At 42.4% G+C, this 23,927-nt stretch overlaps 3 protein-coding genes and 1 long non-coding RNA gene across 4 annotated transcripts in view; all 4 read right to left on the reverse strand.

The window, feature by feature from the left end:
- The window catches only part of LOC119137693, a 136,235-nt gene that overhangs the window by 107,664 nt on the left and 4,644 nt on the right, over positions 1-23,927 (reverse strand). The window contains exon 2 of the long non-coding RNA XR_005100986.1: positions 7,972-8,084. This is a non-coding gene — a long non-coding RNA (uncharacterized LOC119137693). The remainder of the gene's footprint in view (positions 1-7,971; positions 8,085-23,927) is intronic.
- Positions 4,094-6,293, reverse strand: foxc1a (forkhead box C1a). The gene has a single exon (XM_037277196.1). The coding sequence runs from the start codon at positions 6,092-6,094 to the stop codon at positions 4,622-4,624; it is 1,473 nt and encodes a 490-aa protein (XP_037133091.1). The 5' UTR covers positions 6,095-6,293; the 3' UTR covers positions 4,094-4,621.
- LOC119137682 (forkhead box protein F2-like) lies at positions 8,713-11,310 on the reverse strand. The gene is made up of 2 exons (XM_037277202.1): positions 10,174-11,310; positions 8,713-9,299 (listed from the first exon to the last, which is right to left on the reverse strand). The coding sequence occupies exons 1-2, from the start codon at positions 11,054-11,056 to the stop codon at positions 9,106-9,108; spliced, it is 1,077 nt and encodes a 358-aa protein (XP_037133097.1). The 5' UTR covers positions 11,057-11,310; the 3' UTR covers positions 8,713-9,105.
- Positions 12,863-14,143, reverse strand: LOC119137686 (forkhead box protein Q1-like). The gene has a single exon (XM_037277206.1). It carries the CDS (start codon positions 14,015-14,017, stop codon positions 13,286-13,288), a length of 732 nt encoding a protein of 243 aa, XP_037133101.1. The 5' UTR covers positions 14,018-14,143; the 3' UTR covers positions 12,863-13,285.

The raw sequence follows: 23,927 nt of genomic DNA on the forward strand, positions 1-23,927 counted from the left end.
GGCACTGACATTTGTCAAGGCATTTAGATGACTTTTCCTGTGTCCACACACACACACAGACACACACACACACACACACAGAGGTTTTTATCCCTGCATTGTCTTGTTTCTATTTGGAGCAAAAGCAACATTCTGCTGTGTGTCGTCCAATCCATCACTGTCGGACTTGTCAGCTGGATGTGACACTCCGGTCTCCTCCCCGAAGGGACAAGCGGACTGCAGAGGTGACTCGGGTCACTTCCACACACCTTCGCCACCTCTTGCTTCACTCACTGCCAACGCCTCCCCAGGCCCCAAAGAGTTTCAGCGACTAAAATTCCGTCATGTATGAGCTTCTTTTTCCAGTAATAAAAGTCGATGATATTGTCTTTTAGTTCCTCATACAGTTCCTTATGCAATTAATTTACATGAGCAAAGTCATAGTTTTATAAATATGTTTTACTTGATTTGTGATTATTATTTTAATGTAATAATTGCTTAAAATTGTGGCATTTTCATTAGCTTAGAGCTTTTTCTAAATATACAAAACGAATAATGAAAGTGTGACATGGATCCAGAGAATATATTCTCACTTTATGAATTAAACTAATTTATAGGGCTGCACCTGTGTATATGTCTCACTGCATTGCTGAAAATGCAAAGAAATCATCCTCTGGCTTTTATTATAGGCTAGTTGTGAGAAAGAAAACAGCCAAATTTCACAGTAGCAAACTTTAAAACATTTTATTGAATTGCCCAACTTAAAATGTTAAAATGTGTTCCCTTGACATTTTTAGTTCAGTGAAATTTATTTACACGTGTATATATTTGTGTGTTTATTTATGACTGTGTGTGTGCCTCTTCTTTTTATTTTGTCTGAATGTTTTCAAATATTTTTGTCAATGTTTTCCCAGCCTTCAAACAAGAGGAGATTCCCCTTCCTCCTCCTCCCCCCACCCGGTCCGGACCTGCCCTCCTCGAAAGACACAGACAACTGCAGCTGGGGCTCAAATGGCCGTCGGGTTTTTAAAGTGGCCCTCTCATGCATGTCACGCATGCACTTTAAGTTTGCTCCCAACAAATCAGAACGTGCATGGCCACTGCAAGTCAGCTGCGTTATTGACATATACAAACTGATTGAGTCCCAAGTGTTTTTTTACTTTTGAGAAAACAAAAGAAAACACAAAATTTGATTTGATTTCATCGGCTGGTATTTTCTTGTTGTTTTTTTTTTTTTTATTCATTGTTGATTTCTGTTTTGAGGATTCTTTGTCAATTTGTGCATGCATTAAAATCCTCACATGCACTCTGTAAAAAAAATAATAATAATTTGTATTTTTTGCCCCAAAACAGTAATTTTACATTGGAACACATCTCAAATATAAATGACTGACATTTATATTGCCCAACAGAGCAAGATGGGCTTCAATACGAGGGACAACAATTTGATCAATGCTTAATTCCTATGAAATGCAGGGGAAAAAAATTACAACAAAACTAAAAACACTTGCTTGGTTTGTGCTAACTAAAATTATTATTGCCATATTCATACATAAATTACAGTGATAGTGAATCTAAATATGACATTAGGAGGTTTTCCATGATTTTTAATGTATTTCGCTGCACCTGTATCACAGTATGAACGATGGCGCAAAAACATTAGCAACAAATAACAAGGTTGATGCACGTCCACGTCTCATTTCATTCTACTCATAAACTCCACTTTTGAACATTGTTTCCGCTCATCGCCGATTACAAGACCGGAGCAGAATGATGTGGAACGTCTTGTGTTTCAGGGACAAGTGTGTGCTGCAGCTCGTAACCTTCCCCTGCTTTGAGCCGCGGCGCGCTCACAATTGGCATCTACGGCCTCTTTCGGATTGGAAGCAGATGCGGAGAGCTCGGCTGCCGCGCTGCACACGTTGACCCGCAGCTAAAACATTTTCCACAGGGCCGGGCGGGTCATGCAGGTGCAACGCACGCACGCACGCAAGCACGCACGCACTGCAACCCCCCCGATGAGATTGCAAAATTGACGCATAGCGAAGGCGGTGAGTCCTCCAACCGGACTGCAAGTGTACGACAGACAGCACGTGCAGTTGCAGCGCCGGCTCTCCAATTGCTTCATCCGTCATCTTTCAAAGTGGCTGGAGTGCTAATGACGTGTGTAAAGTTTTACCTCCTCACTTGTGGTCGTGCATCAGCTGACAATAAGTCATAATAGACGGCAGGGGGCTCATCTGTAGTCAACCATATTTCTGGCAGGCGCAATTACAGTTCTTGTCTTTGAAAGAAAAAAAAAAACACCGAATTCTTCAATTCTGCACATTGAAGTCATGAAAATTCTATTAATATTTGTAATTAATGTTTATTTAACTTAAATTTGAATATACTATTGAATATACGTGCCAACGTGAACATAACATACGGCATTCATCACATTTTTTTTATGCAATAATTCCTAATTCGTTAGACCACTAACATTTTTCTAGTTCCAGATACCAAATAACATTCGAATTAGATGTATTTTGTTTCTTATTGCACATAATATAATTGAATCATGTCAGATTTTTACCTATCTCAATGAATTATTTAGTCATTTCTAATACCTGAAAGTCCACAACATATGTTTCTTTATTTTTTTTCTTTACTGTACCACGTGATATATTTCAAAACAAAAGAAATCTTTTTAAACGCCTTACCTGTATTTTATTTTCTATTTCTAATTCGCACACGCATTTCTTAAAAGTTTATAAAAAAAATAAAATAAAATAAAGGCTTTTGTCTTCTCGTTGCAGTGTGAGAAATCGGTGCCTTTTCCGGAATGTGGCGGAACATTAGGGGAGGGGAGGGGGTCGGGGGAAAAAATGGGGTCCACAGATGCCTCGGACCCCCCTAAAATGGACAAACTGGGGACCTCCATTTAAATGGATGCCGTCAGCGAAACCCCAAAATGTGTTTGAGGCAAGGTCTGCACGCAAGCAAGCATTGTCAAAGTCTTTTCTTTTTGGGGGTCCTGCCGTCACGCTCATCTTTGAGCCCCACACAGTCTCGTGCATGAAAAACGATTCCAGCACGCTGATTGGATTTTGATTCCTTCCTGACCTGGAAGTGTTCCGTGAGCGCGTGCCATCAATCTTTGGACGAACACGACGCTTGTTGTTTGGTAGTTTGGGGGGCAAACGTGCGATGGCGTCTTGATTACAATTGTTCATTTGGCACCTTCTTTTTTTTTTTATGTGTTGCTTTGATTGATCCTTTCCTGTCATTAAGGATTCAAGTGCGCATGCATGGTTGTTGTGATAACTAAACAATGACGCGATTAAGCGTTTGGGTCATGTGAAGTTTGCCTAAAAGGACAAAATGAAATATTTCAATTATAGTTTCATCTTTAGAAAAAAAATTGGAATTATCACCGTCGCCACAAAAATCAAATGAAAATGAAATGGAGGGGGGGGTGAATTTTCCCCCGAAAACGCGCTTATTATTAATATTGAGCCTATTCGTATTATTATTAGTAGTATATTGGTCAAAATGATGTCAACGCGCATTTTGCCGCACTGGCAAGCATCTATTAAACGCTTCTTAAAAAAAACTGCATCCTACATTCAATTTGATTGATATTTTATTTGTCACTATACCACATTTGTGAAACTGTTGTTAGATCATTATACTGTTAAAAAAAAGAATAAAGAAAAGCGTCTTTTTACAACTGTTTTGAGCTTTTTGTGATCAATCTGTCCCATATTAGAAAGCAACTAATAAATCCTTTTGGTTTTTTTAAAGCAGCCTTTTACTGCTCTTTTTAAGCGATTGTGTGTCAAATGTGACATTTTGCACAAGGTGCCAGCCGGCATTAGTTGTCATACAAAACGTCTTTTATTCATTAATGGATAAAGATACGAATTGTGCCGTTATTTTTTCCACATGGACTTAATTTTTTGCACGATTAAATATTAATGCATTATAATTTTCATTTCTATTTTGATCTCTACTTAATAGAATATTGGGGAAGGGGGGGGGAGGGTTGAGGTCATAAATCTCTGCCGCTATCGGTAAAATATCACCAGTCTTGTATTGAAAGCGTGTAAGAAAACAGTCTTTTAAAAACGTCTTAAATTCACATAAAATGACCGTTTATTAAACAAACAAGCAAAATCCTTCCCAAAAAATAAAATAAAAATACTTATCAACATGTGAAGAATCTTTCAAATAGTATACGGCAATATACACGTTCCTTCAGTCACTTTTATAATGGAACACTTTTTTTTTTTTTCTTTTTCGCTTAAGTCAGTTTAGGAAACACTGTCGTGTGTGTGTGTGTGCGAGTGTGAGGGGGATGTTAGTGTGTGCGTGTGTGTGCGCGCGTGTGTGTGTGTGTGTGTGTTTGGTCCATAATATCCTGGCTACAGTTTGGAAATAAATTACTATATGCAAGTTACACGTTCATTGAAAAAGAAGACATTTTTACCGTAAAAAGCACAAAAAAATAGAGACTTACGTGTTATTTGTGGTAACACTGTTTAGAAACATCAAGTCTTTTTGTTTGTGTTCTTTCTCATATTAGTCCATTTTTTGTGAGGATGAATCGGGAAGGGATTTAGGGGACTGGACCGCGGAGGTTGTTTTTATACCTACAGTATCAGAACTTGCTGCAGTCATATACAAAAGCTCCCGAAGTGCGATAGATGGACTGGCTGGGCGGGAAGGACATCTGGCAGCTGTTATTCCCGTTCACCGGCGAGTTATTCAAGCCGATTCGCTGCGACTCGAACATTTCGCGCACCGAGTGAAAATTCTGCTGCTGCGCCGCAGCGGCGGCCGCCGCCGGGTAGGCGGCGCCCAAGTGGCCCAGGTCCCCAGCCTGGTTGAGGTACCATGAGGTCAGCCTGCCCTGGTGGGCGTGCGGGTGGCCCTCCTGGCCCGAGTTGAGGCCGCCGTGGCCCAGGGAGGACGAGGTGGTGGTGACCGAGTAGTCTGGGAGCGTCTCGTCCTGCACGGTGGTGCTGGGGGCGGCCAGGTGGCTCGCCCGCTCCCCGGCGTACAAGCTCATTGCCTGCATGTTGCAATGGTAGGTGGCGTTGGAGGTAGTGGAGATGGAGTTCTGGTTGCACGGGGAGCTGTACGCCGAGGTCTGACTCGGGGAGTAGCTGAGCGACAACGACGGGGCGATACCTGTCCTTGAGGGGGGCAGCTCTGTTCCCCCTTGCGGGGACCCCCGGAGGGAGGTCATGATATTGTCCACGCTGAAGCCCTGCGCCGAAGCCTGGCCGTGGTGTTGGTGTTGATGGTGGTGGTGTTGCTGCTGCTGCTCCGCGGTCTCCATGCCCACCATGGAGCGGTTGGACGGGATGCTGCTGTGCGGGCTCCCGCTGGACATGCTGCTGCTGTCCGGGCTCTCGATTTTGGGCACGGCGCTCAAAGACGGCGAGTTGGCCTGTGGGGGCGTCACGGTGCCGTTCTCCGTTTTAATATCCTGGATTCGGACTGGTTGCGTGCCGGCCTGCTCCTGGTCCCGGGATTGCGGTTGCTGCTGCTGCTGCTGTCGGGGCGGCGCGTCCTTCTGTAGCCGGTCCTCCTTCTCCTTGAGCACGTCCTTCTTCTTGAAGCGCCGTCGCCTGCGCAAGAAGCTGCCGTTCTCGAACATGTTGTACGAGTCCGGATCCAGGGTCCAGTAACTGCCCTTGCCGGGTTTCTTGTCGTCGCGTGGCACTTTGACGAAACACTCGTTGAGAGACAAATTGTGGCGGATGCTGTTCTGCCAGCCTTGCTTGTTGTCTCGGTAGAAAGGGAACCGCTCCATGATGAACTGGTAAATCCCGTTCAGGGTCACCTTCTTGTCGGGTGAGTTCTGGATGGCCATGGTGATGAGCGCGATGTAGCTGTACGGAGGTTTCACCATATCCTTGGGCTGAGGCTGAGGAGTGTACGGTCCGTACGCGCGCGCCATGCCGGCCGGGTACTGATCGTGCGCGGCGTGGGTGTACATGTTCATGGGCGCAGGCATGCCCGTGTATCCCCCGCCGGCCGCGGCTCGGTAGTAGCCCGGGTCGCCGCTGATGTACGGCACGACGCCCAGCGAGTTCGGGCTTGAGACGGAGTAGCGCGCCTGCATGGCTTCGGCTCCTCCAGAAAAAGTTGGATTCCTGTGCGCCAAAAAACTGATCACGGCTCCCTTTTTAACAATAAAACAAATGTAAAGGGGGGAAAAAGAAACGTTTGGGCAATTTTTAAGCCGTCCCCATCGCAGAGCGTTTGGAAAAGTTCTGGACTTTGGACATCTGTCACCACGCAGAACTTTTGCGCAGTTAAATTCTTTCCTCCTTTTTGCTGCCAGTGAAGCTCCTCCTCGCTCAGGGCCACCGGCGTCCAATAGGAAGTTTTGTAGGGGCTCACCGGGGGGAGAGGGGGGGGGGGCACGTCAGGCCCACGTCGAGTCACAACAACCCGATGAGGGAAGAGTGAGTTATCCTCCAAATGCGTAAATATCACCCAAATATGTCATATTGTCAACACATTTCATTCGGTTGTCGCTCTACTTCATTTTCGGGTTTTTTAGAAAAGCAGATGGCTGCTGTTGGAAAGGAAACATCAAAATCCGGATTGGGTTCATTAATGGACAAAATGAAAAAGAAAATTTGGGAATTCAGGTGCGAAGATTTTTCAGGGGTGCAGGCCCAGAGCCAAATGGCGTTTGGTCATCTCAATTTGAGTCCAATGATCAATTGGGGGGCTTTTCTTATTCAGCACACACAATTTGATGCTTTTCAGACTGTTGGGAGAGAATCCTCCCCGGTCAAAAGTTTGCAATGTGTGAGGGTAAAATAATAGAAAGAAATAAAAATGACAAGAGTGAGCCCAACAAACGGGCCTCCAATGCACAGCGTGAAATTATTCACGGTGAACGGCGAGGCAAAGTTACACTCGTGATATGAGTGTGTAAGTCTTCGCACGTCGTCTTAATTAAAATGTCCGTGCGGTGCTCGGGCGGTTTCTCCTTACATGGACCCGGGCATGAACTTTTTCCACCGCCTCGGGGCTGTTTGCACGCGCAGCCCACGATGGGCCTTCTCCTTAATACCAGCGCCTGCCCACCCAGGCCCTCTTAAATCCCACGCAATTGCAGCTATTCAGCGTAGTTAACCTTTTTTTGTTGTTTGTAATGGATATATAAATAGGAATGATTTGAAATAGAACATGCGCAGGCTCTGCGTAAATAGTTACATATTTCGTCACAATTCAAGTGAGGACAATTCATTATTCACATTTATTTAATAAATAAATATTTATTTAATAAATAAATGTACACACACACACACTATGGATTTTTTTTTAACAGGAATTGAATGTGGCAATAGTTTGGGTTGGCATACTCAGGGTGTGAGGAGTACAATCTTAAATTCAGTGTATTAAATTGAAAAAGAAAAGGCAAGTGGAGGTTAAGTCATGGATTTGATTGTGGCTCTCTCTAGCGGACAGCAAGGGAAAAGCTGAACAAAATCTACACGGGCCAGGAATTCGGCGGTATTTGGGGGGTAGATTGGGTGGGACTTGTCGGGTCGTGGTAGGTGACACATAAGAATGTTTATTTGTAAACTGTATTTTAATGTTGGTCATTGAAGTGGTACTTGGAGTCGTTTTTAGGTGGTGGTGTAATATTTCAAAAATAAGAACCACTATTTTATTTTTATTTTTTTACAAAACACCCATGAATCTTTTCTATGATTGCAGATTGAAACTTGATAGGGATTAAAGATATTTTAAAAATTACATGTAAATGTGCTAATATCACATATGAACAATGCGTCCTATCTTTTCACTGACTAAATCATCAACTCGACTTTTACGCACTTATGAGACGCTGCTGCCACCTAGTGGGCAACTAGACTATTACTACAGTGTGTTAAACGTCAAGGGAGGAAGGAGGGAGGCTTTCTCCAAGAAGTGACCCGGCAGCAGGTGAACAAACGGAAAGTTCTGGCATGGTCTTACCTTTTGATTGATGTTTCATCCATCCAGAATGTGACACATTGAGCTCACGAAGCAAGTTTGAAAAAGCTCCAATGTCAGTCAGTCCTTGAAAGGCTCCTGGATGGAATGGATATCTGTCGTTAAAAAACAACATGGAGACAATTATGTAGACAATATGTGCCTTTTATATAAAAACAAAAATACAAAATCATTTCGAAAGAAGTTACCACAATTAATGTGACCCGTACAACTCTATTGAGAAAAAATCTTTACGAGAGGGCAAGTGAAAATAAACTGAGATGGTGTTGCGCAAGTGTGCACACCCTAATAATACTGTACTCTGTTCAGAAATAACCAATCAGATTGAAACTCATGAAAAGGGCCCGTGTTTTGTGATTGCTTACACGAGATAAGCACTAGAGGGTAGCAGAGGAACAAAACTCAGAGGGGCAGCAAAGTCCAGGACGGTGACTTGGAGTATTTTGATTCGAAACTTGGACTTCAAAATCATTTATATTCTGCTTACAACTCTAAAAAGGTAACCTACCCATAAGAAATAAGAAAATAAAGATATCTTAAAAATACATCATGTGCCGTAGATTGTTGAATGTCATTTTGTTCACGTTTAACAAGAGAAAATGATCAGACCACAACCAATCACACAAGCAGGCTGCAGTATTGTATCGTACTAGTTATGTGAAAATAAATTCCAACCTGATACATTTTTAGAGTTTGACTACTAATAATGGAAACAACAAACAGTTTAGATAATACATTCCTTTATTGGTCATTTCCGGCATTATTAAGTGCAACGAATATACAAGTGCATCTGAATAAATGATGTACTATTAAAGTTAATTACTTTCACGAGTTCAATTCAAAGTAAACGTAATTTATGATACAGATTCATCCCTCAAATAGCAACTTTTCATAATTTACTACCTAATATCCATATCAAAAATCATTTTCAATTTCCTGAGATGATGGATTTGCCGTTTTAGTTCAAATTATACAAAGCAAGATCATGAACAAGTTTTCATGTTTGGAATCGAGCGACTGAAATAAATGACATTCCCCACGATATTGACAATGCTGCGCCTCTTTTTTATTTATTTTTTTATTTATGTCCAGTATTTGATTTGGTCGTGTCCCTCTTCACATGACACAAGGCTTCACGTCCTGATAGGCGCTCTGGTGATGGTGCAGCTGATGAGGATGAGAATGGTGATGATGATGATAATAAGACGCTCCAGTGCCCGGATGCAGAGGGGACATCCCGTTGAGGCTTAAAACCAAATCCTTCCTCTCGCACATTGCACTAGAGTGGCTGGAGTACCGCGAGAGTCCAGCTGCAAACACCACAAAGCAAAATTAATTGCAAGAAATTCATGTTCATTATTGGGATCACGTAAACCGTGATGTAAAATGTAGATTTAGTGCTCTGTACTGTCGCGGTATAGGATTTGAATGTAATCGTTTTAAGATTATATTTTGTTGGATATGAACGTGGTGTCAATTTATTTCTTATACATTTATAAATTAAACTTATAAATAAAATTATATTATTAGAAGTTAACAGATAGTTTAAATGCGACACTGCATCTAGAAATTGCGTCATGTTCGATGTCCGTTTTGAGAATGTTGTTGGGATATGTTATGGACATTTATATGCTGCTGTTTATCATACATATAACTATGTGAATTATATGAATTAATGTATACGTCACTTATTTATGCCTGGTGTAAATTTGAATGTGCTTTACATTTATTTTGATTAAATGCAAACGGTTAAAATAATTAAATTAGATGGAAAAAAATGACTGAAGATAAGAAATATTTCTATTTGATTTCTAAAATTGCGAACGCCTGCAAACAATTTTAGTTCTTCAAGACGAAGGTAAAAACAACTCATGCTGAATTGATTTATATTAGGCCTAATTATCTTCAAAGCGCAAAGAAAGCTTTACAATAACCTACAAATAATTTCCCAACTATTTTATCCAAAATATCTCTCAAATTGCTTCGTGCAAAAATAACCCAAGTTCGGTCAGAAATTGGAGCTACACGCTACTTATTGGGTCCATTTGACCCAATTTGGGTTGTTTGAGTACAAAACAAAAAATTGGTTAAATTTATCCATGTAGCGGGTCAGTTCTTTTGTTTATTTTATTAACATTTTTGTGCGGTATGTAATAATACAATGACGCATAAAACAAGAGTTACCTGGAATGTCGGCAGAATCTCGTCCGTTATGATGCAGATAACTTTGATCCAGAGAGTAAGACGCCATCCCGTGCGCGTGCAAAGCACCGTGCGCACCGGTGCCGTTACTGGAAGCCTGCTGTTTAAGATACGGTACCGCAGATGAGCTCCAGTGGGGGAGCGCGTTGCCGTAAGGGCTCTGACAGTCCAGGGAAGCCACCACGGCTGGAGAGGACTGCAGTGAGCTGCCGCCGCTGTCCGGGCAGATGGAGTAGTCCGCGCTCGGGGTCGCGGACATGTATGACGAGCCAGAGCCGGCGGACACATGATGCCCCCCTGGCACCCCATCAAAGCCCCCATGAGGCATGGAGTTGAAGTCTAAATTGTAGCCGTTGTGGCACACTAAGGGCCCCGACGCGGCCTGGAAATCGAATCCGATGCCGTTCATCATCCTGTACGTGGGCTTTAACGTTTGGCATTTCCTACGGAAGCCGCGAGGTCTGCGTCGGAACGAGCCTTCCTCGAACATGAACTCACTGCCCGGGTCGATGGTCCAATAGTGGCCCTTGCCGGGCCTGCCGAGGCCTTTGGGCAGCTTGATGAAGCATTCGTTGAGCGACAGGTTGTGTCGGACAGAGTTCTTCCATCCTTGGTAGGAGCCTCGGAAAAAAGTGAAGCGCGCCTGCAGGAACTGGTAGATCTCGCTCAGGGTGAGCCGCTTGCTGGGCGAGCTCTGGATGGCCATGACGATGAGGGCGATGTACGAGTAGGGGGGCTTCTCCGGGCGCCTCAAACCCGAATTGCCGCGCTTGACTTTGCCAGATGCGTCGTGCGTGCTCGACGCGGGGATGGAGCGCACCACGCTTGAGTCCAAATGGCCGTGCAGGGGACTCTTGGTCGTCATCGTAATTTTCTTTTTTTTCCTAATCACCCACCGTTAGTTAAAAGCATTGAAAAACGCCGTCAGCCTCGCCTCCTCTTCCTCGCCTCGGTCCATTGCAAAGACCAGCAAAGCCCCTGGACTTTGCTCCAACACCCAGGCGACCACCTAGCTATCACTTCTCCAAATCTGCCTCTGCCCCTCTAACCCTTCGTAAGCCCTCCAAGAAATCCTCTGGAACTCAGCTCCCTCCCATCTGGACAAAATCCAGACTAGAAGCCGGACACTGTGGAGTGGAAGACAACCCCACGAACCCTCCCTCCCTGCCTGCCCCAACACAAACACTCCCCTCTATGAAGCCCCTTCATTTTTAAGTGCACGCTAAATGATGACAAACAATTTTAAACAAGATTCTCTGACCCCGCATGTGAGCTTTGTCATGCAATGAGACGTGCAGCCCCCAGTAGTGCTGCTCCTCTACTCAGTGTTTTGGACTAATTAGAAAGCGTTTCCCATCACATAGTTTGCCCACCCTTGAGATGCATTCACGTGTACTATAATTGTGATTTATTAACCCCTATAGCAGAAATGAGATAGAACTCTGTATTTTGGTCAATTTGTTAGTTAGCAGGATCATTTCTGTTTAATTAATTTAACATGAACTACTTTCACAAACTCTCGCAAGACGTCACCACTAAATGGGATATGGGCTAAACCAAGTTTGAAGCAGACAATAAAAATATATTTTTTTAAATTATCAGCACAAAAGGCTCACCTTCAAAAAAGACAATTCAAAGACGGCAGAAAATGAACAGTAAACCAACTAAAGTGCAAGAACTTTATTTACTAACAATTGAAGTCCCGCAAGTCATTCAAATTCCTACATGTCACCCCAAATCTGGAGAAAAAGAAACTCCAAAAAAAAACAATCAGCCTATTCACGATAGAGGGCAGACCTGGTAAGGACAAGTCTAAGTGCAACTCAGCCCTATCTGCCATCTAGTTGTGAATAGTAATATTCCAATGTCATGGGTTTGTAACTTCTTTTTTTTTGACTGATTAATGGGGCACTTCAAACCAAGCCTATACCGCACGGCTGTGACGTCACAGCACACCGTAGAACATATACCTAGGTATATAGGAGGAAGCTTTCTCAGGGTCCACCACGTGACCACGTCCTGCGCATGCGTCGAAATGCACATTCAATGCAATGTAGGGATGTGCTTATCACAGAAAAAAGATTTCATCTGATCCAACATGAATCGGATGAAATCTTATTGCTACATGCACTATTGCTGCAGTGGACGGGACCTACAAGTTGTTACAAGGGCCGTCGAGTGCAATTAAGTGTTGCGCAATGTTATCATGGAAACAAATAAAACAAACAACTTGTCATTATGTCAAAAAGATTGTAATGAAGAAAGAGTTATTACATGCTATTATATTGGTTTATAATATATCATTTACAGCCCACACACAGACATTATCTTTGGGAGCGGTTTGACCCTGTTCACTGTTAATGTCGGCATAAATATTTTCTTGGTCTATTTCATGACTTTCTTAATGAGTGGGGCCACTCGGGATTTACTCATTCATAAAACGTTCATACGTTTTCAATCTTGTGCACTTTTCCAATTAATCTCACCCCGGGGGCTTTTTTAAGCTGGATAAAATATTGATATTTCGTTTTGGGAGATATTGAGGACCCATTCGACATTTTTATTATTTTATTTTAAAACAGCTTTAGGGCCCTATAACCTAGTAGTGCAACAACCACTGATAGTTCCTATACGTTCCCCCGAATGAAGAATTGATCAATAAATCACCAACAGCCCACACAGATTTTTTTCATTTTTATTTAAAAGAAGATATAAATTGTAACAAAAATGCTCAACTATGACCAAATATTAAACTAGCAACAAAATAAACAGGTTAGGACATAACCCCCCAAAAAATTAAATAAAATCTGTCAGATATTCAACTAATGTTTGGTCAAATTGCATTTTCACAACAAATGTCTTTCTCTCGATGCCAGCGTCGTAATGACAGGCAAAACAAATTTAGTGCTTTTCCACTAGATGGCAGAGAGCACAGGTTAACCTGTGCATTCACCTGTTGCCAGTCATACAACATAATTTGAGCTCTGCTAAACAAACTAAAATAAATAAATACGCGAGTACATAAGACATCTTCCTTATTCAGTTGATACTTTTTTCCCCCTGTGCTTTGTAAACTTTGGGAAACACTGCAAGGTCACAAAGTCTGAAAGAGATACCCGCAGCTTGGCGCATGCGCAAATCCAAGGTCCATATGGCCACTCGGGTGAAGGTAAAGCGGCGATGCAGGTGGATTGAAAGGCGGCGTCATGACGACGGCGTAGCCTTCGACGTGGTTCGAGACTCGTCTGAACGGGGTGCTGAGGATGCTGTCTATCGTGAAGGAACTTGTGAACTTTTCGGGGGTGCTCGGCGACGCGTCCTCGGAGCTCCTCTGCTCCTCCACCGCCTTGTGTTTGCTGAGATGGATGCTGATGCGCTTTCGCCTCCGCCTGAACACGCCGTCGGCGAACGTGTACTCGCTGTGCGGGTTGAGCATCCAGAAGTTGTCCTTCCCCCACGGTCGGGACGGGTCCCGGAGCACCTTGTGGAAGCAGTCGTTGAGCGACAGGTTGTGGCGCACAGAGTTCCTCCAGCCCGTGTAGCTCCCGCGGAAGAAGGGGAACTTATTCATGAGATACTCGTTGATTTCGGCCAAGGTGAGGCGTCCGTGTGGCGAGTCCCGGATGGCCATGGCGATGAGGGCGATGTAGGAGAACGGTGGTTTGGGTCTGCGTGTGTACGGCTTGGATTTGCCGGCGTGAGGGCTGTGCGCCGCGCAGTCTCCATCCGAGCATAACTCTTCACACTCCCTCGGTTCTGCCGGCCTGGTGGTGGTGTCATCAAGGTTCATGTTGTGGTGGTTCCCGTACAAAACCTCAAGCTTCATGTTCGTTTACTTCTTGAGCTACTCGGCTCTCGGTGTTTAAGTGAAATCCCCGTGCGTAAAAGTGCGCAAATTGCTTCCAGTGGTTGTACCTATGCGATGCCTGTGCTCACCTACAACCTGTTTGAGCAACATTTTATAGTTTACCTCCGCGACAACCCCAAAGGGGCGGGGCTTGTGATTCCTTCAAGTGGCGTTTCCCCATCCTTTGACTCAAGGCACATAGAAAAAAAATCTCACGGAAGAATAGCAAAACAAAATGTCACAAACGCAATTAGGTTAATTATGTCCGTCGAGCTTCAAGTGCAAGAACATTACATGTACCTGTCACAATAAGTCACTGAAGTAGATGAACATGACTTGTAGGCAATCCATCATCTTCAGACCAAATAAGCAAAATTGCACAATTTCCCACGGCACTCCTGATCTCTTACGTGTGCCCGTCGCAGCTTTATTCTGTACAGTAAATATATTTTTACTCTCCAGTAGTGTCAATTTGATCAGCCATTCAATCTCAGTTTTGATCTCTTCAAGGCTGTATAGTCTTTTTATAGAAAATAAACACTTTACAACACTCTCCAAAAACTTCCGCACACTTGCCACTCCTTTTTTTTTTTAACAGTATAGTTTTGCTTATTGCGAATGCATTTTTTCTGTCCAACTTTAGCGCAAGGTCCTGTCGACAGGTGCAAAGTCATAAAAACTCATCCCCAATGACTTGATGACCATCAGCCATTAAACTAATCACTCACTGTGATGTCAGCATTTTTGAAAAAGCTATTTTGGTGTAATTTAATTGAGGCTTTGAAACTTGGAAGGACTTGAATTATGGAAACGCCTGTAACTTGACTCTACAAACACTTTAATAGGTAAAGCCACAAAGTAAGTAGCTGTTTTGAGTAAGCACATCATTTACAAATGCAAAAATACTTTTAGACAATTATCAATGTGCAGTCAGGTCTATGTTGAGTGAAGCACAACTTGGAGTTAGGCAAGTTGGAGCAGCATTTACAGTGAAGCCAGCGCTTCTGCTCAACACTCCGAACTTTAAACACTAGATATCCGGCCTGCAAGACGACCGATGTCAGCACTGACTCACAAGAAGCCTCACAAACATAAGCTGTCCCCAGATGTACTCTGGCTGCTTAAGGATGCAACTTCCAACAAAGAATAGCAATTATTATTGTTTTTTTTAGGCTACCAAAGCAACAACAACAACAAAAATGCATTAGTTTGCTTGTCGTGTAAAAAAAAACAAAAATAAAAACGAGATTGATACTGCCATCTACTGTAGTGGATGTGCAATTACAGTTTACTTCAGTTCAGCCCAAAAAATATCACATTTAAAAGTACTATTTGACAGCTAATCGAAAGAATGGGAAACCTTCAGATTGCACCCATAAGTAATTGCTGTTTATTTTTACTTTTTTTAAATGTATTTCTATAGATGTGACTCATCGCAATTTAGGGAAAGCTATAAAGTGGAATTTATTTCCCTCAAAAGCAATATATAACGCAATACTAGCTTGGCAAAAGTGCCGAAGCCCCCACATAAACATTGAAATATACTTTGCACGATAGATGAAGCCAGGCTCTTTGTAATTATACAGAAAAGCATTTGAATGTCACCAAGCATTTGAGTCATGTAAACCGTTGCAGCAGATTCCACACGGCGTCTAAAAATAACCCCGTAAAGATGGCCGCCTACGTACGTGTGCGGCGCAGTTTGCATAAGTCCCGCTCGAGGGTTCTGCCTGTGTACACAAACAAAAGCTCAGTGCGTGTGAGGCGGCCGTTAGTCGGCGGGGGTCAGGATGATTTCCAGATGATTAGGCCTCTCAAAGCATAAACAGTAGCCTCGGCATCCACAATGCCTTCTCGGGATCAAATTCAAAACACAATTTGATGGTAATTTGAAAAGCTCCTTGTAACTATGTATTTCTCATCGGCCTTTAATGCCGACTTTGCACAAACGTGTCATCATGAGACAGCTTGAAATGTAGTTGGGCTCAACTTTTTCCAATCGCCGTCTCCAAACGTGCACTCGCACATACTGTACACAAACGCATTAGATGAAATGCTCCGGATTCAGTTCGAGCAAATTTTCCAAGCTCAGCGGTCGCACCATCCCTGTAATATTCTGCCATCTATTCCGAGACCAACGAGTTGAGAAACTGGCCCGTGCTCGCTTCGGGATTGGGGACTTTTTTTATTTCGGTCTTTGACGTACTTGTACTGACCAATAGATAAGACAAAAATTAAATAAAGGGTTCTTAAAACTATGTGCTAGAGATAAAAAAAAAAACAAGGGAGGGTTTGGAATCTGTAAAAAAAAAAAAAAATCATCTGCACTGTAGGCGTGTCGTAAACTGTCAGGGACAAACTGCGGAGCCACAAAACTTTTAACATCTTAATAACAGAGAGAAAAGAGATTAACATCTTAATCAGACAATCTAAGGCACGACAAAAAACAAAATGGAGACCCACCCAAATGAGGATTCGCAACTATTTCACTCAAAGCTTCCGAATGCGTCAAATTTTAAATGCTTCTCGGCAACCTTTGCACCTAAGCTGCAACTTTTTTTTTTTTTTAAAGCAGCTTTCCTATATTGTCACAATGGTTGATTTGAAAGGTTTGTATGGAATTTGGATTTTGACAATCCCGCAAATGAATGTTTTGTTCCAGATGAGTCAACGCGGCAGTTGTGTATTCAAAATAATCTGCCAGCCATATCTGCAAGGACAATGGTTGCGTGAGGCCATGCTTGGCTGCCCCTCGCATGCTTACCCAAGGCGTGCGTCGCTCCAAAGGCGACATAAGGGTGCTCGACGACGTTGCTCGAGGGCACCGGCGCTGAACAACTATCGTCATTTCCAATCATAGCAGTTGTTCAAGAACAGATGCTGCATGACGGTTTTATTTGATCTCCTTGTATTTTGATTTGACAAAGTCATTCATATATATGAGAATGACATTTAGGGAGCTCAAAAGAGGACGATTATGAAAATGATTAAAAAGTAACTTGGGGGGAAGCGGTGAACATTTAAAAAAAAAAAAAAAATTAATTACTGACATTTTTCAACCATACCCTACCTGATCCTACACACCTGAATGTCTGCTGTATGATTTCTAATCAGGTCTATTTTTTTGTTTTTAGGTTTCTAATCACCTTTTTATTTACATAGTCAAGCAGCAATAATGAGTTCAGCTTAAAAAAAGAAACTAACGTCAAAGCTGTCAGCAGCGCGCTTAACCTTTCCCCAAAAAAGCATGCTCGACTTGTTTTGCACGCCTTTGGGCATCTTATGAGAACTAATGGAAAATATTACAAGTTTTACTCATGGTGTCTCCCCCCCACACACACACGCACACACAAACACACCTTCAGTTGTGATCGTGCAGAGCTAATGTTATGATACTCCGTCTCCAGGGTTTGGAAAGCTTCTTCTCAACTAATTATGATGCAAGGGGTGGAATAAAAGACTATTGTAGAACTGATGACAAAAGAGGAATACCCTTAGGGGAGGAAGTTATTTATGAAATGTTTGCTTAGCTCTCAGCGCCCGCACAGGTTTAACAACGCGCACATCTCCAACGTGTTGGATGATAATCACAGGGCAGACACAGTCTTGTCATAAAGATTTCATGTAGCACGTCCCTCTAGATTCAAAAGTGTGTGTTTGCTTGCCGTTCCTTGTTACCGTAGTTACCGGCGCTTTCTTTCATGATTGAATCGTCGTGTAAACACTCCAGGGCCAAATCAAATGTGTTAAAGAACTGAGCGGCAACTATTTTGGTGTGCTTTGGTCCTTGATTAAAACGTCTTTGCTGGGAATCGTAGCGTAACATGGGAGACTTGAGTCGAAATTAATTTGGGATTCCAACCTACAGTACATCTCCATTGAAATCCTTTGTGCTTAAATCAATGCAATGTCTGTTTCTTATTTCTTGCTCTCTGGCACATTCCATAAACATCTCGTTGGTGGTCTGCGAGTGAGTGAGTGTGCGCGTTTGAAGGAGGGGAGGGGGGGGGGGGAACGGAGAAAGCCAAGCTATTGATGGCAAAAACGCTGGCTGCGGCCCAACTCAATCTGACAGCTCAGCTCAATGATATTTATTTCCAAGCCACGTGCTTCCAATCCCGATTCCCTCTTGCAGGTGGACCACGATGCCGAGAAGCAGCAGTATAGCTCTGGCGGGTGCCCATCACAATGTGTACGCATTTAAAGTAGGACGAATGCTACTTCCTTGTACTCAAAGCACATCATAAGAGGTTTTTAGGTAATCAGACTGACATTCAGAAACCATAGACATTACTGTCTACATACCTCTGTGAAATTAGGAACACTGCCAGGGCTACACTGTTAAAAAAAATAACTTGCAGGTTTTGGGGGCCCTAAAACAGTAACTTGGGAAAAACTTCAAAAGCTGAATTCCCGACATTTATGGCAACAGTGTTAGCGCAAAAAAAAGCTAGCAATTTGTTTTGATTCACTAAATATTCAATAAAAGGCACAAGCACTCCATAAACTTAATATCTTAACTTCATTTACAAACGTAATATTGCCATTTGAACAGACCAGGCCTTCTAACAGAATGAATAATTCAAATAGAAAAAGAGCTTCATCATTTTCTAATAACTGCCAATTAATACTAGTGACCAAAATTGCCTTCGTCTCGTTCATAATAGCTGAAAGTGCATTTTCGGTCACGTCGCGCAGACGATACGTCCGCGCCGGCGCCATTTAATGGAATGCCACCCGTCCAGATGTCACTCAGGAGCATTCATTTGTGTAATAGGCCCCGACAGACAGACAGAGACAAACAAGTGTCAGAGTTCATCTTTGTAGCATGTGTCAGAATCACCCACAGGGCTTTCCCACCCCATGTTAAGCTATCAACAAAGTCTACATGTCACACAGAATGTTAATAGGCGTCGTGATAACTGCTCTCGACGCTAAGGTGAAGGATGCACTACAATTTTAGACATCAGAAATATCCTGAAAAGAAAGACTCATAAAAGCTATGCGTTCAAGAAACACATGGGGGGGGGGGGGGACCCCCCTCGCATATCGCCGTGTGTGGCACATCTACAACAAGCGGAATGTCAACTGCACTTGAAATGTGATCCTCATCTCTCGGAAGTCGTCACTTTTGGAGATCTGAGGGAGATTTACTCGCTCGCAGTCAAGTTGTAAAAGTCATTCTCATAATGGTATTTCTTCGCAGGCGTCGATGCCTTCGGGGCGTAGCAACCGCGAGTTGTTTTTGCGCCGGGTTGGCGTCGAGCGTTTGCATAATCGAGGGCTAACCTGGCCCGTGCGGTGTTAAAGAGTTCAGAGGCTTGCGAGAACACATTCACACAAACAGCCAGCAGCCGTTCTGTGCCAGTTAAGGTGCGTGAGAGACCGGGCCCCACCCCGTTTCATGACTCACTCCTCATCTAACCAGTGACATCTGATAAAGGCGCATTAAACAGTTGTCTATATAAACATTCCTGATTATTAGAGGTGAACACGAGAGGTTGTGTACGAGCCAAGTCGATGTGTGATTCATGTGGGGGAGGAAGGCTGCGACGCCATGACAGAATTTCATAAGCTGATACACAACCGGTCTACAGACAGGTCCGAAAGAATTTGTTGGGGGGCAATGCTGGGCGATCTCAGATTTGTTTAGATTAGGAAACATATAATCTTAAAGCCGGAAATGGAAGAAATATTCTTAGCGGTCACGCCAGTGTAAACATGTCGGATGAAAAGAACAAAGAAGTACCTAATGGCAACTTCAAATAAATATGATTCATTATTGTTGCAAGGAGGGTGAATATGTTCAGAACTGTTTATTCCATCGATTAATTCAAGAATTGCATAACATTTGATTTTGCATTCAAATGTATTGCAATTTGTTTTTCACACTGTATTGACCAATAATTGGTGTTTTTATTTTGATTTATTCTTTTAAAAATAATATTTTATTTTGTATTAAAATGTATTGAAAATGTTTCCACAATTACTGTATTGACCAATGATTAGTGTTTTTATTTATTTTATTTTATAATAATGTTTAGTTTCTCGAAGCTTCATTTTGCTTCGACGGGTTGACAATGAATGCTATAATCAAATCCTTTTGGGCCAGTCAAGGCAAAATAAACACTAAACTGGTCCCGAGTAAATACTAATCTGTGAGAATGTAAGGTCAGCGCGCACGCGGTGACTCACTGGCGGCCTGTTGTTGTTGAACAGGGAAGTTCAGGTTAGACACTTTGCATGCGGCAAATACTTTTCTCAGAAAATTGGGCGCGGGACTACATGCGAAAGGATGTTTTCGTTTCGACACCTAATGTTTGGCGACTTGTGAGGAGGGTGGGTATTAGCTTAGCAAAGACAGCTCATGGCAATTTGGAATCAACCGTGTGGATGGATGAATGGCTCTTCTATTCATAGGGACACATTTATTTAGATTAAAAGCCTGATCACAATAAAACTTTATGCGCACACCTCATTTGGAATATTCTGACCCGATACCAAGCACATTCCCTTCAAAATGTTATTTTGAATGAGTTTGGAAATCCGATCAGCGTGCATGAGAACACTCAAAATGTCAGAATAAACCGTTTTTACCGCGCGTCTGAGGACAGAATACGCATTTCTGTTATTCCGGGTAGAGAGTAAAAGCGGAGCGAGAAAATCACACGTTCTGATGTATTAGTTTCTTTTTTTTCCCGAACTGTCTCGAGATTTTAGTTTGGATTTCCTATTGTTATTATCAAGACTTTGAAACTTCCAATGTAATCAATGAAATTGTGCTTTAGCAACGTTTATGTAAATGCTGGCACCAAAGTGAGATGTGGGAACTTGAAGAACTTAGTAAAAAACAAAACAAAAAAAGAAAACACAATAGACGACCAAAGTCAAAGAGTCTGAAAGCATGAAAGCATTTCCCGTCCATTGACCTATTGTCAGTCCGAGCTTGCCATGGTGTGGAATGAGATGAAAACAAGCCCTTTGTAATCGGATCCTCGTCCAGCATCAAACAATCTCGACCAAGAAAAAAAAAAAAAAACACGCAAGGTAAAAGGGCACAAAAATAGTCAAACACAATGCCCTCGTAACCGCAGGGAAACAAGTCTGATACATGTCCGCTATTGAATTTTGCCACACCTTTATTTTGCAATTAATGTTACAATTATCTGGCGGCGAAAACCAAAGGTCGGTGGTTTTAAAAAAAATGATCAAATATCTTCCACTGTACAGAAATGTTGATGGCTTTAACAGTACATGAAAGAAAGGAGAATTAACACAGTCTCTCAAGTTACAAGGCAGTGTGTGGGAATGACGTTTGGAGTAAATCTGATTCCTCGTAGGACAGGTGCAGACTGCTTCACAAGAGCCATTTTGCACACTTTGGAGGTGTGATGTCATTATTTCAAGCTTTCTCCCTCTTGTGTCATTTAAACTGAAGCATTCAGAACAAATGGGACCAGATGACTAACAAAAATAAGAGTAACCAAAATATTTAAGCCCTTGTGAACATAATGGAAGGGAGGTGCATTGGGTGAACAAAAAACAAACAAACGAGAAAACAAGACGAGCAGTTCATTAAGTGTGCCTTACAGGCATGAAGAATGGCGCTTTGGAAGCTTTCACGTGTGACATCGTACACTTGGCGTGACATCTTTATCGCACGCGATGTGACTAAACAAACAAAGGCAAAAGAAATGTGCATCTTCTACTAGGAGGGCGGGGGCCTTTTTTTTTTTTTCTCCACTTATCTTGCTGGAAAACATCTTTGTGAACGTTGTCATAACTATTTTTTATTTTAAATATTGACTTGGGAAAGTTGTATGCTACTGCGCCTTTCTTTTCAATAACATTCAAAAAGTATTTATTGTCTGAAATAATTTTTTATTACGTCCACTATTGAGTGCAATAATTTTGTTACTTTGTTACTGCTTTGGGATCGACTACGATACATTCCAATTTGGGTTACGTCACCGTCATAGGAACGGATCTTTGTGGCAAACCTAGGACCGCCACACTCTGTTTTTTATTTTTAGTAACATGAAGTTGTAATTGTATATTATCTTTCCTTCTGTGGAAACTAATGACTACTATACCTGAGCTGCAAATTATGTTTTATTACTGGGGGGTTTTTTCCCCCCCCCCAATGGCTCCGCAACCAAACACATGCATCTTAGCAACCATAGCATGCAATGCTAAATTTTGTTTTACAAGTTGTATGAGGTGTAAGATTGTAATCTTATCTGGTAAAAAAAAAAATTGAAATATTTTGAACAAAGTGTGCTTGTGGGCTGTTAAGTGAAGGTTGAAGCCCTGTACGGCAAACATCGGAGGAGAGGCAACAATCCAAACAAGACGGGATGCCACAATGTTTGAATGCTTACCTAATAAGCCAAGTGACAAGATGCAAAGCAGAGACGCAAGTAGTTGGAGCGGTAAACAGTAATGACTAATGTCTCAAGGTAGCACAATTCTCCACCTCGGCTGAGTCCCATCTGGCACGCAATGTGGGCTAAGGAACATAAACAGGCATGTGTCTGGCTCCACCCGAGGCCAAAACGCAAAACCTTTCTGATGCAACTTGGAAATTAAGATGATTCGCCGCAAGGTTGATTTTATATCGCAAGATGGTAGATGAAAAAAAATACGGAATTCAAGCAAAAACCTGGCCTTGTACTTTCGGAAGGGGTGTTCACAACTAGTTACACATTTAAATGAAAAGAAGCTTAGAGTATTTTGTGTGTTTAATATTTTAGGGCTGCTATGTCCTCGTGAAAAAAAATCTGTGTGCAAAAATGACACCTGATACTCGTGTCATACTTCCTACTGCATTGAAAGCAATTAGTATCACTATTCTACAAAAATGTCAAACATTACACCGAATACTGCTTTTTGCCGCAAGTCAATGTACGAAAACCACCTTTAGGGACAAGTGAGAAAGTGAGTCAGCTCCCAATCGACAGACTTGCTGACTAGTTGCTCGGAAGTCCCCGTGATTACCAGTATCACCAGTATCACCGCATTAAGTCAAGCAACTAGCTTGCTGGGAATTCCAAGCCACTTCTGATAAAGTGTTCACAAATGCTCGAATCTTTATTGAGCATTCCATCGTCTCAGCAAGCCGCAATAGCCGCTGATAAAGCGGATCATTAGCTAATGAGCCATCATTTCTTCCCTCTTTATTTTTGCTAGTCGCACACAGTCTTGTATTAGAAAGTTGAATGGGTCTTTCTTTGGACTTGGTGTGCAAAATGTGTGCGTCTCGTCAGCTGTTTTCACAGCTGAGCACGGCGGAGAGGCCTTTCTGCACCTCTTGACAGATGCTTTGGAACAAGTCAGGCTACGCTCGTCCTCACCTACAGGGCCCTCTCCAGGACTTGGCCGTTACTATGACAACCGCTCCCCAATAGCTTTAATCAAAGTGGGCACTATTATGAAAGAGAAAAAGGTGGAAGCAATAAGGGGGCGAAAGCGGGAAGTCAACGTGATTGCACAGAGAAAAAAAAATCATAAAGGTACTCCAAATAACACCAATTTTTAGGAAGACATTATTTACATGAATCTTGAAGGTAAACACGCAGCCATACATTCACACTGCACCTACCCGCATTTTATTAGTTATTGTATCTTTGTATAAATGAATAGCTTATTGAAATTTTACTCAATGACTTCTAAAAGTGCTTATCTAAACTTCACCCCGAATGCCTGCATAACAGCTAACTGCACGACGCCCCCTACTGGACAACATGTCCTGAGGTCTGCTAAGTGAAATGCATGTAGTAATTTAAAAAAAAAAAATAAAAAAAAAATCAGTTCGATACAACATATTGTTCAAATTTGGTGTCAATATAAAAACTACATCTCTACACTGTAAAAAATGTTGCTTGCTTTT

Source organism: Syngnathus acus, chromosome 17, assembly GCF_901709675.1.
Source record: "Syngnathus acus chromosome 17, fSynAcu1.2, whole genome shotgun sequence".
Lineage (NCBI taxonomy): Eukaryota > Metazoa > Chordata > Actinopteri > Syngnathiformes > Syngnathidae > Syngnathus > Syngnathus acus.

Bases quoted from the DNA above. Each gene is read 5' to 3' on its own strand.
- foxc1a (XM_037277196.1), bottom strand. From the start codon at position 6,094: ATGCAGGCGCGCTACTCCGTCTCAAGCCCGAACTCGCTGGGCGTCGTG.
- LOC119137682 (XM_037277202.1), bottom strand. From the start codon at position 11,056: ATGACGACCAAGAGTCCCCTGCACGGCCATTTGGACTCAAGCGTGGTG. The intron at 9,300-10,173 runs GTAACTCTTGTT...TGGTGTTTGCAG, and splicing joins AGATTCTGCCGACATTCCAG to CTGGACTCTCGCGGTACTCC.
- LOC119137686 (XM_037277206.1), bottom strand. From the start codon at position 14,017: ATGAAGCTTGAGGTTTTGTACGGGAACCACCACAACATGAACCTTGAT.